Here is a 14,363-nt window from a genome sequence, read left to right as displayed (position 1 = left end):
AGTATTTACCCACAGCAATCTTCAAGGTTTTAATTGGATGATTAATCAGATAATAGTCTTGGTTGACTCGTCTCAGTAGAGGTCTTAAAAGCACTCTTCAAACTTAATCATGGTGTGTGGAAGCCTCAGGAATGAAACTTCACATCCTCTTCCTTGAATTAGGAGCCATCAGACTCTATCATAAATCTATCCTTCCACAGATTGAAGGGTAATTAATGTAGATTCCTACAGATAATATGGTTATGATTGAGGCTTCGATTGAATCACAGATATTTTTAATACAAGTCATGGATAGGTCATGGACAATAAACAAAAAATCACGGCCTGTGACCTGTCCATGACTTGTACTATAAATACTCCTGACTAAATCTTGGGGGGCTTTGGGGTGCTGCTGCTGCTTGGGAAGGAGGGGCAGGGTCCTGCCACTGCTACTCCATGAGTGAGGATGTCAGCAGCCCAGGGTCCTGCTGCTGCTGGTCCAGGCAGAACCCAGGACTGCTGTTGCTCTGGCGGCCCCTGGGACCAGATGCCTGGGGCCACCCCAACTGCTTGGGCAACCCTAGGGTCAGCCACACTGGCCACTGCAGAAGTACCAGAAGGTTACAGAATCTGTGACGTCTGTGAAAGACTTGCAGCCTTAGTTATGATATATTACTTTGAGAAAGTGGAAGTCGTTGCCTCCATCAGGAGGCAGCCTTTCTGTAGGAATTGAGCATCCAAAATGAAGAGAACCTGTCTGCTCTATCCTATTAGGTTATAGGCTACATTTTTAAGCGTACATCTGATGCTGATCATTACCAGTGGCGACTCAAAGTCTTGGTGGCTCATCTTGTTATCTGCCTTATCTGCCTTGTGGACTCATCCAGATATGGATTTCTTTGCTACAAATCAGTACAATAAGTGTCTGAAGTTTTGCTTGAGCAGGCAAGGAGCCACAGTGCTTAATGAATGTCTTTCTTTTACACTGGGAGTTAAGGGAAAGCTGCTTTGTCTTCTCTCATTTACCATATTGAGAGAAAGTAGTCTTAATCATGTCATTCAGGACATGGCAAACCTATTTCTCAGAGCTTCCAGCCTGTCCATTCATTCTTCTCATGAGTCAAGTGTTCCTTCACCCAGCAGAGAAACAGGGTTATGCTTCTGGATCTCAGATTCCTTTACTCAGCAGCATGGCTGGTGATCTGCTTACTATGTCTCTGTGAAAGAGACCACAACATCTGTCAATCCTGAGACTTCAAAACATTTTACAAATGTGTACGTTCTCATCTAAAAGCCTATTGATTTTTTAGACTCTATTTGCTAGATTCATGAAAAGGCCCTTTTGAGCCATGGATTCTTGCATTCAGTAATACTTCTGGCTGAAGGTGCAAGATTTAGGCTCTAAGGGTATGTCTATGCTACGAAATTAGGTAGATTTTTTTTTTTTTAGGAAGCGATTTTATACAGTTGATTGTGTGTCCCTACTAAGCACATTAAGTCTGCGGAGTACGGCCACAGTACTATGGGTAGGTATCCCACAGTCTCTTCTGCCCATTGGAATTCTGGGTTAAGCTTCCAATGCCTGATGAGGCAAAAACATTGTCGCGGGTGGTTTTGGGTACATGTCGTCAGTCGTCCCTCCCTCCGTGAAAGCAATGGCAGACAAGCGTTTCGCGCCTTTGTTCCGTGTGGACGCCATACTGCTTTCAGCCGATGGTGCAGTAGGACTGCTAACCGTTGTCATTGAACCACTGCTTCCGCTGCAACTCTGCTCTCCTGCTCTTGTCTTGATAGCAAATTTCTCCATGTTGTCTGTCATAGGCTCCCGGGTACGTGTGTTCTTCCTCGGGAAACATGCGCGGTGCTAACCGTCGTCATCCACCACTTCTGCTGCAACTCTGCTGTGCTGTTATTGTCTCAGTAGCAAATTTCTCCATGTTTGGCTGTCATGGGCTCCCGCTTCCGCTGCAACTCTGCTTTCCTGCAGACGTCATACCACGGCAAGCATGGAGCCTGCTCAGATCATCGCAGCAGTTATGAGCATTGTAAACACCTCGCGCATTATCCTGTAGTATGATCAGGGTCAGAACCAGAACCTGCAAAAGCAGGCGAGGAGGCGACGACAGCGCAGTGACAAGAGTGATGAGGACATAGACACAGGCCTCTCTCAAAGTACGGGCACTGGCAATTTGGACATCCTGGTGGCAATGGGGCAGGCTCATGCCGTGGAATGCCAATTCTGGGCCCGGGAAACAAGCACAGACTGGTGGGACTGCATAGTGTTGCAAGTAGAGGACGATTCCCAGTGGCTGCAAAACTTTCGTATGCATAAGGGCACTTTCATGGAACTTTGACTTGCTTTCCCCTGCCCTAAAGCGCAGGAATATCAAGATGAGAGCAGCCCTCACAGTTCACAAACGAGTGGCTTTAGCCCTCTGGAAGCTTGCAATGCCAGACAGCTACCAGTCAGGAATCAATTTGGAGTTGGCAAATCTACTGTGGGGGGCTGCTGTGATCCAAGTAGCCAACGCAATCACTGAACTGCTGCTATCAAGGGTAGTGACTCTGGGAAATGTGCAGGTCATAGTGGATGGCTTTGCTGCAATGAGATTCCCTAACTGTGGTGGGGCGATAGACGGAACGCGTATCCCTATCTTGGGACCAGACCACCTTGGCAGCCAGTACATGAACCAAAAGGGGTACTTTTCAGTGGTGCTGCAAGCACTGATGGATTACAAGGGACGTTTCACCAACATCAACATGGGATGGCCGGGAAAGGTACATGACGCTTGCATCTTCAGGAATTCTGGTCTGTTTCAAAAGCTGCAGGAAGGGACTTACTTTCCAGACCAGAAAATAACTGTTGGGTATGTTGAAATGTCTATAGTTATCCTTGGGGACCCAGCCTACCCCTTAATGCCATGGCTCATGAAGCCATACACAGGCAGCCTGGACAGTAGTCAGGAGCTGTTCAGCTATAGGCTGAGCAAGTGCAAAATGGTGGTAGAATGTGCATTTGGACATTTAAAAGCACGCTGGCGCAGTTTACTGACTCAGACCGTAGCGAAACCAATATTCCCATTGTTGTTACTGCTTGCTGTGTGCTCCACAGTATTTGTGAGAGTAAGGGGGAGACGTTTATGGCGGCGTGGGAGGTTGAGGCAAATCGCCTGGCCACTGATTACGTGCAGCCAGACACTAGGGTGGTTAGAAGAGCACAACAGGGTGCGCTGTGCACCAGAGAAGCTTTGAAAAGCAGTTTCATGACTGGCCAGGCTACGGTGTGACAGTTCTGTTTTGTTTCTCCTTGATGAAAACCCACCCCTTTGGTTCATTCTACTTCCCTGTAAGCCAACGGACCTCCCGCCTTCGATCACTGCTTGCAGAGGCACTAAAGTCATTGTTTCAAATTCATGCATTCTTTATTAATTTGTCACACAAATAGGGGGATAACTGCCAAGGTAGCCTGGGTGGGGTGGTGGAGGAGGGAAGGACAAGGCCACACTGCACTTCAGAACTTATTGAATGCCAACCTTCTGTTGCTTGGGCAGCCCTCTGGGGTGGAGTGGTTGGGTGAGGAGGCCATGAAATTTGGGGAGGAGGGTGGTTGGTTACACAGGGGCTGCAGCGGCAGTCTGTGCTCCTGCTGCCTTTCCTGCAGCTCAGCCATATGCCGGAGCATATCTGTTTGATCCTCCAGTAGCCTCAGCATTGCAACCTGCTTCCTCTCATCACGCTGCTGCCACCTATCATCTTGATCCCCCCCACCTCTCCTCTCAGGCATCCCTCCTGTCCTCGCATTCATTTTGTGCTTTCTTGGACTCTGACATTGTTTGCCTCCATGCATTCTGCTGAGCTCTTTCAGTGCGGGAGGACTGCATGAGCTCAGAACATTTCATCATGAGTGTGTTTTTTTCGCCGCTTTATCTGCACTAGCCTCTGGGCTAGAGATGGTGGGGGAGCGTTGAAACATTTGCAACTGTGGGAGGGGAAAAAAGGAGAGTAGTATTTAAAAAGACACATTTTAGAGAACAATGGGAAGACTCTTTCATGGTGAACCAAGCTGTTAACATTACATAGCACGTGTGCTTTCAGTACAAGGTCGCTTCTCTTCCTCCCCCCACCAATTTTCTGGGATGATCGCTTCACCTCTCCCCCCACCGCATGGCTAACAGCGGGGATGATTTCTTTTCAGGCACAGGCAAACAGCCCAGTGGGAATGGCCACCTCTGAATGTCCCCTTAATAAAATTCCCCTATTTCAACCAGGTGACCATGAATGATATCACTCTCCTGAGCATAACACAGAGATAAAGAACGGATGTTGCTTGAATGCCAGCAAACTCCAGGACCATACGCTGCCATGCTTTCTTATGCAAGGATTTCAGACTACGTGCTACTGGCCTGGCGTGGTAAAGTGCCCTACAATGGAGGACGCAATGAGGCTGCCCTCCCCAAAACCTTTTGCAAAGGCTTTGGGAGTACCTCCAGGAGAGCTTCGCTGAGATGTCCCTGGAGGATTTCCGCTCCATCCCCAGACACATTAAGACTTTTCCAGTAGCTGTACTAGCCACGAATGCATCCCAAGTCTTCAGGGCAAATTAATCATTAAACACGCTTCCTTTTAAATCATGTATTATATTTACAAAGGTGCACTCACCAGAGGTGCCTTCTCCATCTTCAAGATCCGGGAACCTGCCTTGGGAGGGTAGGGAGGGTATTGGCTCCAGGGTGATAAACAGTTCCTGGTTGTCGGGGAGAACGGTTTCATCCTCCTCCTCCTCCTCATCTTCCTCGTCCCCAAAATCCTCATCCCTGTTGCATGAGACAACCTCTCCTCCTCCCCCCCCCCCCTTTTCAGGAGTCCACGTACAGGGGTGGGGTAGTAGTAGGGGCACAACCTAGAATTGCATGCAGCTCATCATAGAAGTGACATGTCCGGGGGTCTGACTCGGAGCGGCCGTTTGCCTCTTTGGATTTTTGGTAGGCTTGCCTGAGCTCCTTAAGTTTCACACAGCACTGCTACGGGTCCCTGTTATAGCCTCTGCCCTTCATACCCTTGGAGATTTTTTTTCAAATATTTTGGCATTTCATCTTTTGGAACAGATTTCTGATAGCATGGATTCATCTCCCCATACAGCGATCAGATCCAGTACCTCCCGTTTGGTCCATGCTGGAGCTCTTTTGTGATTCTGGGACTGTATGGTCACCTGTGCTGATGACCTCACCATGCTGGTGAAACAGGAAATGAAATTCAAAAGTTCCCAGTGCTTTTCCTGTGTTCCTGGCTAGTGCATCTGAGTTGAAAGTGCTGTCCAGAGCAGTCCCAATGGAGCACTCTGGGATAGCTCCCGGAGGCCAATGCTGTTGAATTGTGTCCACTCTACCCCAAATTAGACCCAGGGATGTCGATTTCAGCGCTAATCCCCTCGTCAGGGAGGAGTACAGAAATCGATTTTAAGAGTACTTCAAGTCAACAAAAATGGCTTCACTGTGTGGACAGGTGAGGGTTAAATCTAATGCTGTTAAATTTGATTTAAACTCGTTGTGTAGACCGGGGCGAAGCGTCTGTCATTTTTGAAAATGAGACTTAAGTTCTGCTGAAAACTTACCCCTTGTTTTTCATGGTCCTTACCATGGCAGGAGAATCTAGGAATGGCAGACCTCAACAGCAAACACTTATTCTCATATTCCACATCAATATATTACTGCCTCTGTATTTGTCAAAGCCCCAGAAACCCCTGGAGAGGTAAGGCTGTGTACTCTGGATTCTGAGGGAATGTTTACTATATAGGACTAAGCTATGTAGAAAGGCTGACCATGTGTGGCCTCGAGAGAAATATAAGGTTTAAGCCATCTCAATTCAAGGGCTCTCTATAAAAGGATAAAGGATAAGAGTATATGCAGTCATGTATGTACTAGGTAGTGTTCTTGTGCCTGAGTCTCAGGGTGTGAGCTTTCAGCCAGAGGAATGACCGCCTCAGGCAAATTATAGATACATGCCATTATCTGAAATCTGCAGGGTTGTTATGTGGAGTTCAGTGACTTAAAACAGGAACCATTTTTCCAACACTATTGAAAGCAGAACCTGGTTTCAGGAGGGCAGTGCTTCAATTACTTTTCCACTTGTAGGGCTCCTCACTTGTCTCCCTTCCTTAAGGAGATCACTGCTAGCTAGTCTTCTGCAGTGGGACTCTGTAGAAGCAATATATTTGGAGAACAAGCCGCTTGTGAGAAGCAACTTCTTTTCCACCTCTCCTTCCCTGCTTGAGTTCAGGGAAGCTCTGGTTTAATAAGGAACTTCATGTAAGTGTTTTACGTATAAAGACACTCTAGAAGACAAAAAGCCCAACGTTTTACAAAAGTAGAATCAGGAAGTGACCTTTTGCCCTAATGATCAAATTTTGCATGCACAGTGGTGGTGGTTTTGGAAGCAACAAAAATGTTCTTCGTATTGTTCTTGTGGAAGTTCCCTGTTTGTATGGCAAACAACTGGTATTGACTGTCTGTGGAAGAGGCCAGGCATTTCTCTGCCTGTTCTTGCTGGCCAAAGGGTATTGGGTTGGGGAGCTCTATGATGTGGATGATATGATAGGGGGACTGGTAAATCCCAGAGCTTCATGTAGAAAGGGAGTATGTTGGGGAAGTGCATATTTTGACTAGTCTAGCCATGTTGTTAGGCCCCAGTACTGCTGACAGTATTTGTAAGGGCTATGTGATAAATGTAATCTCTAAAGTCAATTAATGCTACATGATGAAGTCGTCAACACTTGTTTTAAAAACTCACTGAAACTAGTTCAGTGGCTAAATTTATGCTGTATCTCAAAGGAAAACTTCCATATTATGATGGCTCTATTGGAAATGCACAAGAATACTCACTGTTTCTTCCTGCCTCAGGCTCAGAAGATTGCTGAACATCGCAGGAAGTATGAACGAAAGCGTGAAGAAAAAGAAATCAAGGAAAGGCTGGAGAGAGTAAAGAAGGCCCGAGAGGAACATGAGAGAGCACAGAGGGTGAGCTTTTGATTTTTTTTAAAAAGTGTTGCATAATCTTGGGAGTGATGCAAGGTTAACCTTTTTGGTAGAAATTCTATTGTATGTAACCCCTTCCATGTATATTTTTTTTAAATGGAGTTTTAGTATTTGTATTACGATAACACCTAGGAGTCTTAATCATGGACGAGGACCCAATTGTGCTAGGTGCTGTGTGTCTTGGTTACTTGACTAGCTGAGACAATGAAATCAGAGGTGGATTGTGCATCCTCTGATTCTATTGAATCTGGAATGAGAGTTACCAGTTCTACCACCATGTAACTTTTCACTTTCCTTTTTGGCCATGCAGCAGGGCAAGGGTTTTCTTAAAAATTCAACTTTTAACAGTAACTGAAGCATATGAGTTGCCCGTATCCACGGCTGAGCTGCAGTAAGTAGGATCTCAGCACAAAGGGTTTTGCTGAACATGATTCTAATTTTTAACTCCCCCCCCCCTTTTTTTTTTTTCCCTAGTTTCTCACGTACCCTCCTCTCCACCTTGCCATCTGGTTTTCCTCTCAGTTCTGTTGTATGTAGGCACTTATGTGGGCCCTCATCACTAGTCTCTTAAGCAGAGGTAGTCCAATTATTTTTTTGGCTAGTTCAAAATTTCTTGGTCAAGGTATAGTCAGGGTCCAGACTCCAGAGAAAAGTTTAAATAATAATTAAAAAACAGAAAAAACAAACCCCTACAATAATAAGTAAATAAAAGATTTTGTGGTCCGTTCAAAAGCATCTGGCAGTATGGATTTGGCCTGCGGTCTGCCTGTTGACTATCCCAGCTCTTAAGTGTCTCGAATTTAGCTGACATTTTTTCACAAAAGGCCATTTAGGTAGTAGGAGGTTGTCTGCCATTTCATTGTTCTTTCTGGAATGATGTGCTTTCATTTGCAGGAGGAAGAAGCCCGGCGACAGGCAGGAGGAGCTCAGTTTGGTGGTTTTCCAGGTACCTCATTTTTGGGGAATCCTAATCAGGCACAGAAGGAGGTTGGCTTCTTCATGTGAGGCAGGGCCAAAGCTTTCATTTATTCTCGATACCCTTCAGTGAAAGGACAAGGCTGTGAGATCAGGAACTTGAGAAGACTTTAGTTTTTGGAGGGATGAAGGGGAGAGGTACTCTTTCTACGAACTACTGAGTGACTCATGGTGTGTAGTAAATAAATGTGAGAGTATTCAGAGCTCAACGGTGAAGATCGTTGGGTTGAAGAGAGTTGTGTATGAGAAGAATATGAATATAATGTATTGCTTAGCCAGCTAGAAGTGGGGAATAGAACTCTGTAAAAATACTTTTAGGAAGGAAAGGAGTTGTCCAGGGTGGCCTGGAGGGCTCTCTTGAAGAGTAATATGAGGAGACTGGGTGAAGGGAAATTCAGACTGAATATTGGGAAATATGTGCTGGGAGAGAGCTGTGGTTCATTGAGTAGTAGAATTCCTTTAATAAGACATAATTTCTGTACTATTCAGAGAGAAGCCATCTCTTTCCCAGCATTGGGATATAATAAGCCTTCAATAATAGTTGCATGCTCTTGGCACTATATTTTGTTTGCAATGAGTATTGGGGAGAAATTGGGACTTCTGTGTCAGTACATGAGAAGACTTTCCTGGAGGTGGGGTACACTAAGTGCATGCTGGCTTCGAATCAGTTCTGCTAGGAAATTGATGAATAGGCAGGAACCCCACCCCATGCTCAGCACAACACACATGATATATTCTGGTTTAGTGTCCAAAATTGGCATCTCTTATGGCACTTTGCTTATTTTGTTAATATATGACTAAGCATTCAGCCTAAGATTTCTACTGAGTGTGCTTTGTTCATGAGGTGTCTCACTGCTGACTTCCTGCCCCATGTTACTTCTGCCTCAGACACTTAAACCCTTTTTATGCTACTGAATTTGAGCTGATAGGCTATACCTGGTTTGGTGAGTAAACCCGAAATAACTGCAGCCATTGTTATGAGCCTCTTATTGCCTTAGATTCCAAAAATGTGGATGAAATGAGATGCATATATTCACAGGAAGAGAAGGTGATGAACCCCCTACTTTCTAGTTGGGGGAACAACAGTAGCCTTGTGGAAGACCTGTTTGTTCACCTTCCTGACCGGGTCTGGTAAAAGACAGGGGCTGTCCTGGGCTATGTGCATGTGCTTATATATAGATGACTGAACTTTTTTCCTTTCTGTATTCTTGTCTTTTTCTATTTGCAGGTGGGTTTCCGGGAGGTATGCCTGGAGGTATGCCAGGCATGGCAGGGATGCCTGGTCTCAATGAAATTCTCAGCGACCCAGAGGTTCTTGCAGCCATGCAGGTGAGGACTTGTAGTCATAAAACATAAACATGCACAATGAGGACACAACATATGTTCTCTTCTCACTTACAGGGAGAGGAAAAATCTTTCTTATCCAAGTTGGGAGCTTTTTTTCCCCCCTTAAGACAAATGACAAGCAGTTAATGAAACTCTAACAGTGTGGGTGGCATCACTCTGGGATGACTATATAGGCTATTTGTCTAGCTGGTTGTGGCTAGTTAATACTCCTGACCTTCCATTGCACCAAGATATTCTAGACAAAACTAGAATTGTACAGTACAGCATGCACTCTAGCTTTTTGGAACTATTTTCTCCCTCTCTCTTGCATGGTTTTGTGGGACTCTCATTACACTACTTTTACTAGATCTGACCCAATTGTGAATGAGAAAGCTTGTTGTCTCTTGAATGTGTATGGATAAATCTTGTTGAAAGGCAGAACACTGGGCTGGATGAACTGATCTGGCAAATTCCATATTACCATATATGAAAGCCCATTTTTCCCATGCTAAGAATATTCCATACCTGTTAAACCAGTTATGGTGTGGGAGTTCAGAGAAGCATCCCACTAGCTGGCCCTAGGGTAAATCTGTTGGCAGTTGTTGAAGAAAAATTATGGGTGGGGCTGAAACAAAACTGAGACACTCTGACAAGTTGACATGGGCAGGTATAAAGGTGTCTTATTGATCTTTTTATTTAAACAAGTAAATTGGGTATTAGTCCCGGATGGCTTTCAGACGTGAAATACTTAGTACCCTGGGCACACTGACCTACTGAAACAGCTTTTCATAGCTTTTTGAAGCCTTCTATGCTAAGCAAAAGCATAGCAAGAAATCATTGTTTGGAATGCCTTAAGCTTGGAAAATGTGTACAATGCCTTTGGCCCATGCAGACATCTTTAATTTTCATGATCGCAATACCTGGGAGCAAATCTTTACCTGAACTGGTGTGATCTGCAGTATTGGCTTCCAGGACGTTTATGAATAATACTGGAAAAAATTTTTTTAGGTTAAAACTTTGCCCTGATGTCCTTAGTTATTGGTGATGGTCTTCTTTCACGTGCTGATTTTTTAAGTCATTCTCTGCAAGTTAATGGGAAAAGATTCCTAGGCTTTTGAGTACTACCACATGGCAGGCCTTTGGCTGCCTTTCTCTAATGTATAGGTGACTTGCAAAGTAGCTGGAATGACTGGCTCTGCATACATTTAGCAAATGGTAATACTTAATATTGACACCTAGATAGGAGTTTAGTCTTCCATGTTTATAGAAGCTGTTTCCTGTTAAGTCATAAATTTTAATTGCCCCTAAAGTCCAGTCCTGTTTAGGGTTGTCTCCATTGAAGTTGTCCTGTAATGAGTGATATTAGCCTTACTCACACACACAAAATCAAAACCACAAACTTGTTACTGTGTTCATCTTTTCAAGGCCTGCGTTAGCCTTCCTTTTATCTACTGTTTCAACCTGTTGAAATTGTTTCTAATAAACTTTATTTAGCCAACATCTGTTGAGCTTTTAGTCTCTGAAAGAATCAGCGGAGATGGGTGTTGAGGGAAAGGGAGGAAAATGGCTTGCCTAATGTTTGTTTTTCTGAAGCTATATTTGAGTGGCTATCACATTTTTATTTTCTTGTATTTAACTGTCTCTATCTGGGCATTGTCACTTCCTGCTTTTGAATTTAAGCTGGTGTTCTCACTAGTTCAGTTAAGAACAGTTCAGTTGTCTAGTGCAGATATGGCTGAAGTATAAGAAGTTTATCATGGAAATGTCTTTCCAACCATAGCACTGATAGCCACATACTGTAATATGTGCCTGCCCAGATGCTCAATAAGATCATTCAGAAGCCCACCATAGAGTTAAATGTGAAAAGAGCCACTTAGACCAATAGTGCAAATGTCAAAGGTGTTGCACTCAGTACAGAAAAATGTACATATCTTAGTTATGACTCCATGCTAAGCAGTGAAGCTAAAATTGGTGTAGATAAAAATCTTGTTTTTCAGCAGTAAACACACTAGTTAAAATAGCAAAGTACCTTCTAATAAAATTCCCTCTCTTTTTTTCATAACTTTCTCCTTGTTCTTGGGCTGATACAATCGGTGCTCAATCTCAGCCCAAAAGTGAAAATCTGAGGGAAATCCCTATAGCTGTAAGGGAAAAATCTGAGGCAGACTTTGAAATGTCAAACTGAGCATGCAAATAGACCTCAGAATAGAACGGATTGGTCTAAAATCTATTTAGCATATGAAAGTTCTGTTTTGAATCATTGCAATATGAAACTTCTCATAAGTTTTAAATCACACTTCCACATTGATGCCCTACCAGGTGGAAGTTGGGGGAGAGATGGGGGAATGTGCCCTGGGAAAGTCTGCACAGCTCTTGAATAGGCTGAGAAAGAAGACAGACTTTGTCCAACTTTGCTATCTTCATATGGGTGTTTTAACTCCAAACTCCTTGGAATATGAAGACATTAGATTGCACATTTATTTCAAACTCCTTGTGCTCTGGGTTTTACACCCCAGAGTACCTGAGTCTTTAGGACATTAAAATAGATGGCTTTCACTTCCTATGCAAGGTTAAGGTCCAAAATCTGCTCCTGTGCTGACTTCATTGAGGCCTCCAGAGTGATTCTTGTACTGCACCAGTGCCTTTATAAAGTATATACTTTACGTAAGCTCGAGCATGGTATTTGTAATCTTAATGTGCATGGAAGAGTTTTGCTTTTCCCACGTCTAAGAGTTTTATTTTGTCTAATAGCATACTTAAAGAACTTTTCAGCAAAGAAAGTGAAAGTTCTGTATACCTAAATAAAACTGCAGAGGGAACATTCAGTCAGAACATAGTCACCAAAATTCAAGTACTGTCAAACTTGACATCCTTACCCATGTCAAGTGACATGGTGTCTGTAATATCTTCAAGTCGGACTCAGTTTCATCTCATCCAAAATATGGTACCTCTTGAACCTTGTTGTGAGATGAGCTTAGTACTGACTCACATGCTACCTAAAGAATTGCCAGCTTCACGTCCTGTATCACCTGGATTTTTCTTTAGAGGTCTCTCATCCAAGACCCAACTAGATAGACTTTAAAGCCAAAGGTGGTGTGACTCCTTATCTCCAGAGCAGTCAGTCTAGTGCTATATTTACTTGAAATGTTTTATGGCTTTTTGTATTAGAGTAAAGCTACAATAACATCTTTCCTCTGCTGTTGCAGGATCCCGAAGTTATGGTCGCATTCCAAGATGTTGCCCAGAACCCAGCAAACATGTCCAAGTACCAGAACAACCCCAAGGTCATGAACCTCATCAGCAAACTGTCAGCCAAATTTGGAAGTCAACCATAAATTCCCTTTTAATAAAATCACAAGTGTATGGAAAAAAGAATTGATTACTTAACAAATGCAGGTGTTGCAATAACACAAACCATTGTACCTCTCATCTTCTCATGAAGAGCACTCGGGTGCTCTAAAGAGAGTCCGCCTCTTGCCCCCATGCATCAAACTTTTTGCAAAGATTGGTTTAGTTACTCAAATTATACTCAGTAACATACACGTTCAATCCTCCCTCTCTACCCAAGAGTTGCAACCATTTGTTACAAGTATTAAATGCTGTTTCCTTTGAATTAAGGCTTATAATAGATTGTAATCTTTCTATAGGTAGTCTGATTTAACAAAAAAGCCGTTTTAAATCAAACTGTCATCCTGGCTTTCACTTCCCAGCAAGTAAAGAAGCAGGAATTGTAACACCAGGATCCTGTGTTATCCATCTGGGACAGGAAGATTGGTCTAATTGTAGGAGAGGGTATGGTGAGGACAATTATTTTAAAGTATTAACTGGATGAAGGAGGTGTCCACAGGATCTGTTACACACCCTTTTATTTGCTTTACAGTTTGACATGTGGCTGACTTTAGATGGTGATTAGAGCAAAACCAATAAGGGTCACCAATATGCTAACTACTTATACACTGGAACTTCTGGCAGTACTGCCAACACTGTTTAAAACTTAGGATTGTCCCCTGCTCTGTGGCTATCCTTTGCTCATTCTGGCATGAAACACATTTTATTGCAAATACCACTGAGGTTAGGTAAGTTACTTGCTATATTCTCGTCCAACATATTTTTGTAATACTGTTGTATTATCTCTGTCCAGGTGGATAAGGGAGTGCATCTTCCCTGATTGGCTTTAACTAGTTGTACTCTTTCTGATGAGGCAACTCTTGCCAGGCTTCATCCATTTGAAAATTGGAAGGAAGGAAACTTGTCCCTACCATCACCTCTGTCCCCTTAAGTGGGCAAGCTATCCTGAACATGGGGTGTCAAATGCTATTACTATCAGTTAAAGGCAGAATAAATCCCACAATAGAGCAACTCTGGGTTCTGAGGGAGTCTGAGTCCTAATATGCTTACAGATGAAATCTCGTGGCCAAAGTTTTCAACTTTTGTCTCTGTCCTCTTGTCAGTTCAGTCAGAGCAGTCGAGTCCTTTCCTACTATCGCACACCCCAGTCTTCCATCTTTAACTTTCTTTTTTAATATGATGCTGTCCCAGTGGTCAACACTTCAGTTCAATTCATGGTTCTTGGGATTTGGGATCAATATGAGAAGGTGGATTAGTTGGCACAGATGGCGCATACTTTTTAACACTTCGTAAATTTACAGCATGGGTATCCTTTGAACAGTGTGTCTTTGCTGGTATGTTCTTGCTGCTTCCATTTGTTTTTTGTCTTTACTAAACATTGCCTCCTGCTCATGTTGGAAAGTTTATCATAACTAGCTTTTGGTCACTTTTGGGTCTTCTGAAAGCCTTTCTGTCCAGTGATCTTGTAATTCTGTGTCTTAAGCCATAATGGATATCACTGTTTTTAATTAAATCTGGACTTGTTTAGGAACTCAACAACAGATGCAAAAATCTCACACTCTCACACACACCCCAAATGCTTTATTTCTCATACTAATAACCTTGCAAAATGGAAAGAGATGTGAATTCTTTTTTGCTTAAGAAATATAGTTCTGAAATACTTCTAGTTGCCTTTTAAAAAAATAAAAATATGGTTTTGAAAAA

General features: G+C 43.3%; 1 protein-coding gene across 1 annotated transcript in view; it reads left to right on the top strand.

Annotated features, from left to right (window-relative positions):
• Positions 1-14,363, top strand: part of ST13 (ST13 Hsp70 interacting protein) — a 32,731-nt gene extending 18,368 nt beyond the window's left edge. Inside the window, exons 9-12 of the mRNA XM_048834885.2 lie at positions 6,876-6,992; positions 7,905-7,956; positions 9,214-9,314; positions 12,518-14,363. Coding sequence (XP_048690842.1) covers positions 6,876-6,992; positions 7,905-7,956; positions 9,214-9,314; positions 12,518-12,646 — 399 coding nt within the window. The 3' untranslated portion in view covers positions 12,647-14,363. The remainder of the gene's footprint in view (positions 1-6,875; positions 6,993-7,904; positions 7,957-9,213; positions 9,315-12,517) is intronic.

Source organism: Caretta caretta, chromosome 1 (assembly GCF_965140235.1).
Source record: "Caretta caretta isolate rCarCar2 chromosome 1, rCarCar1.hap1, whole genome shotgun sequence".
Taxonomy (NCBI): Eukaryota; Metazoa; Chordata; order Testudines; family Cheloniidae; genus Caretta; species Caretta caretta.
Note: the sequence above shows the minus strand (reverse complement) of the source record. Positions and strands in the feature narration are given on the sequence as shown.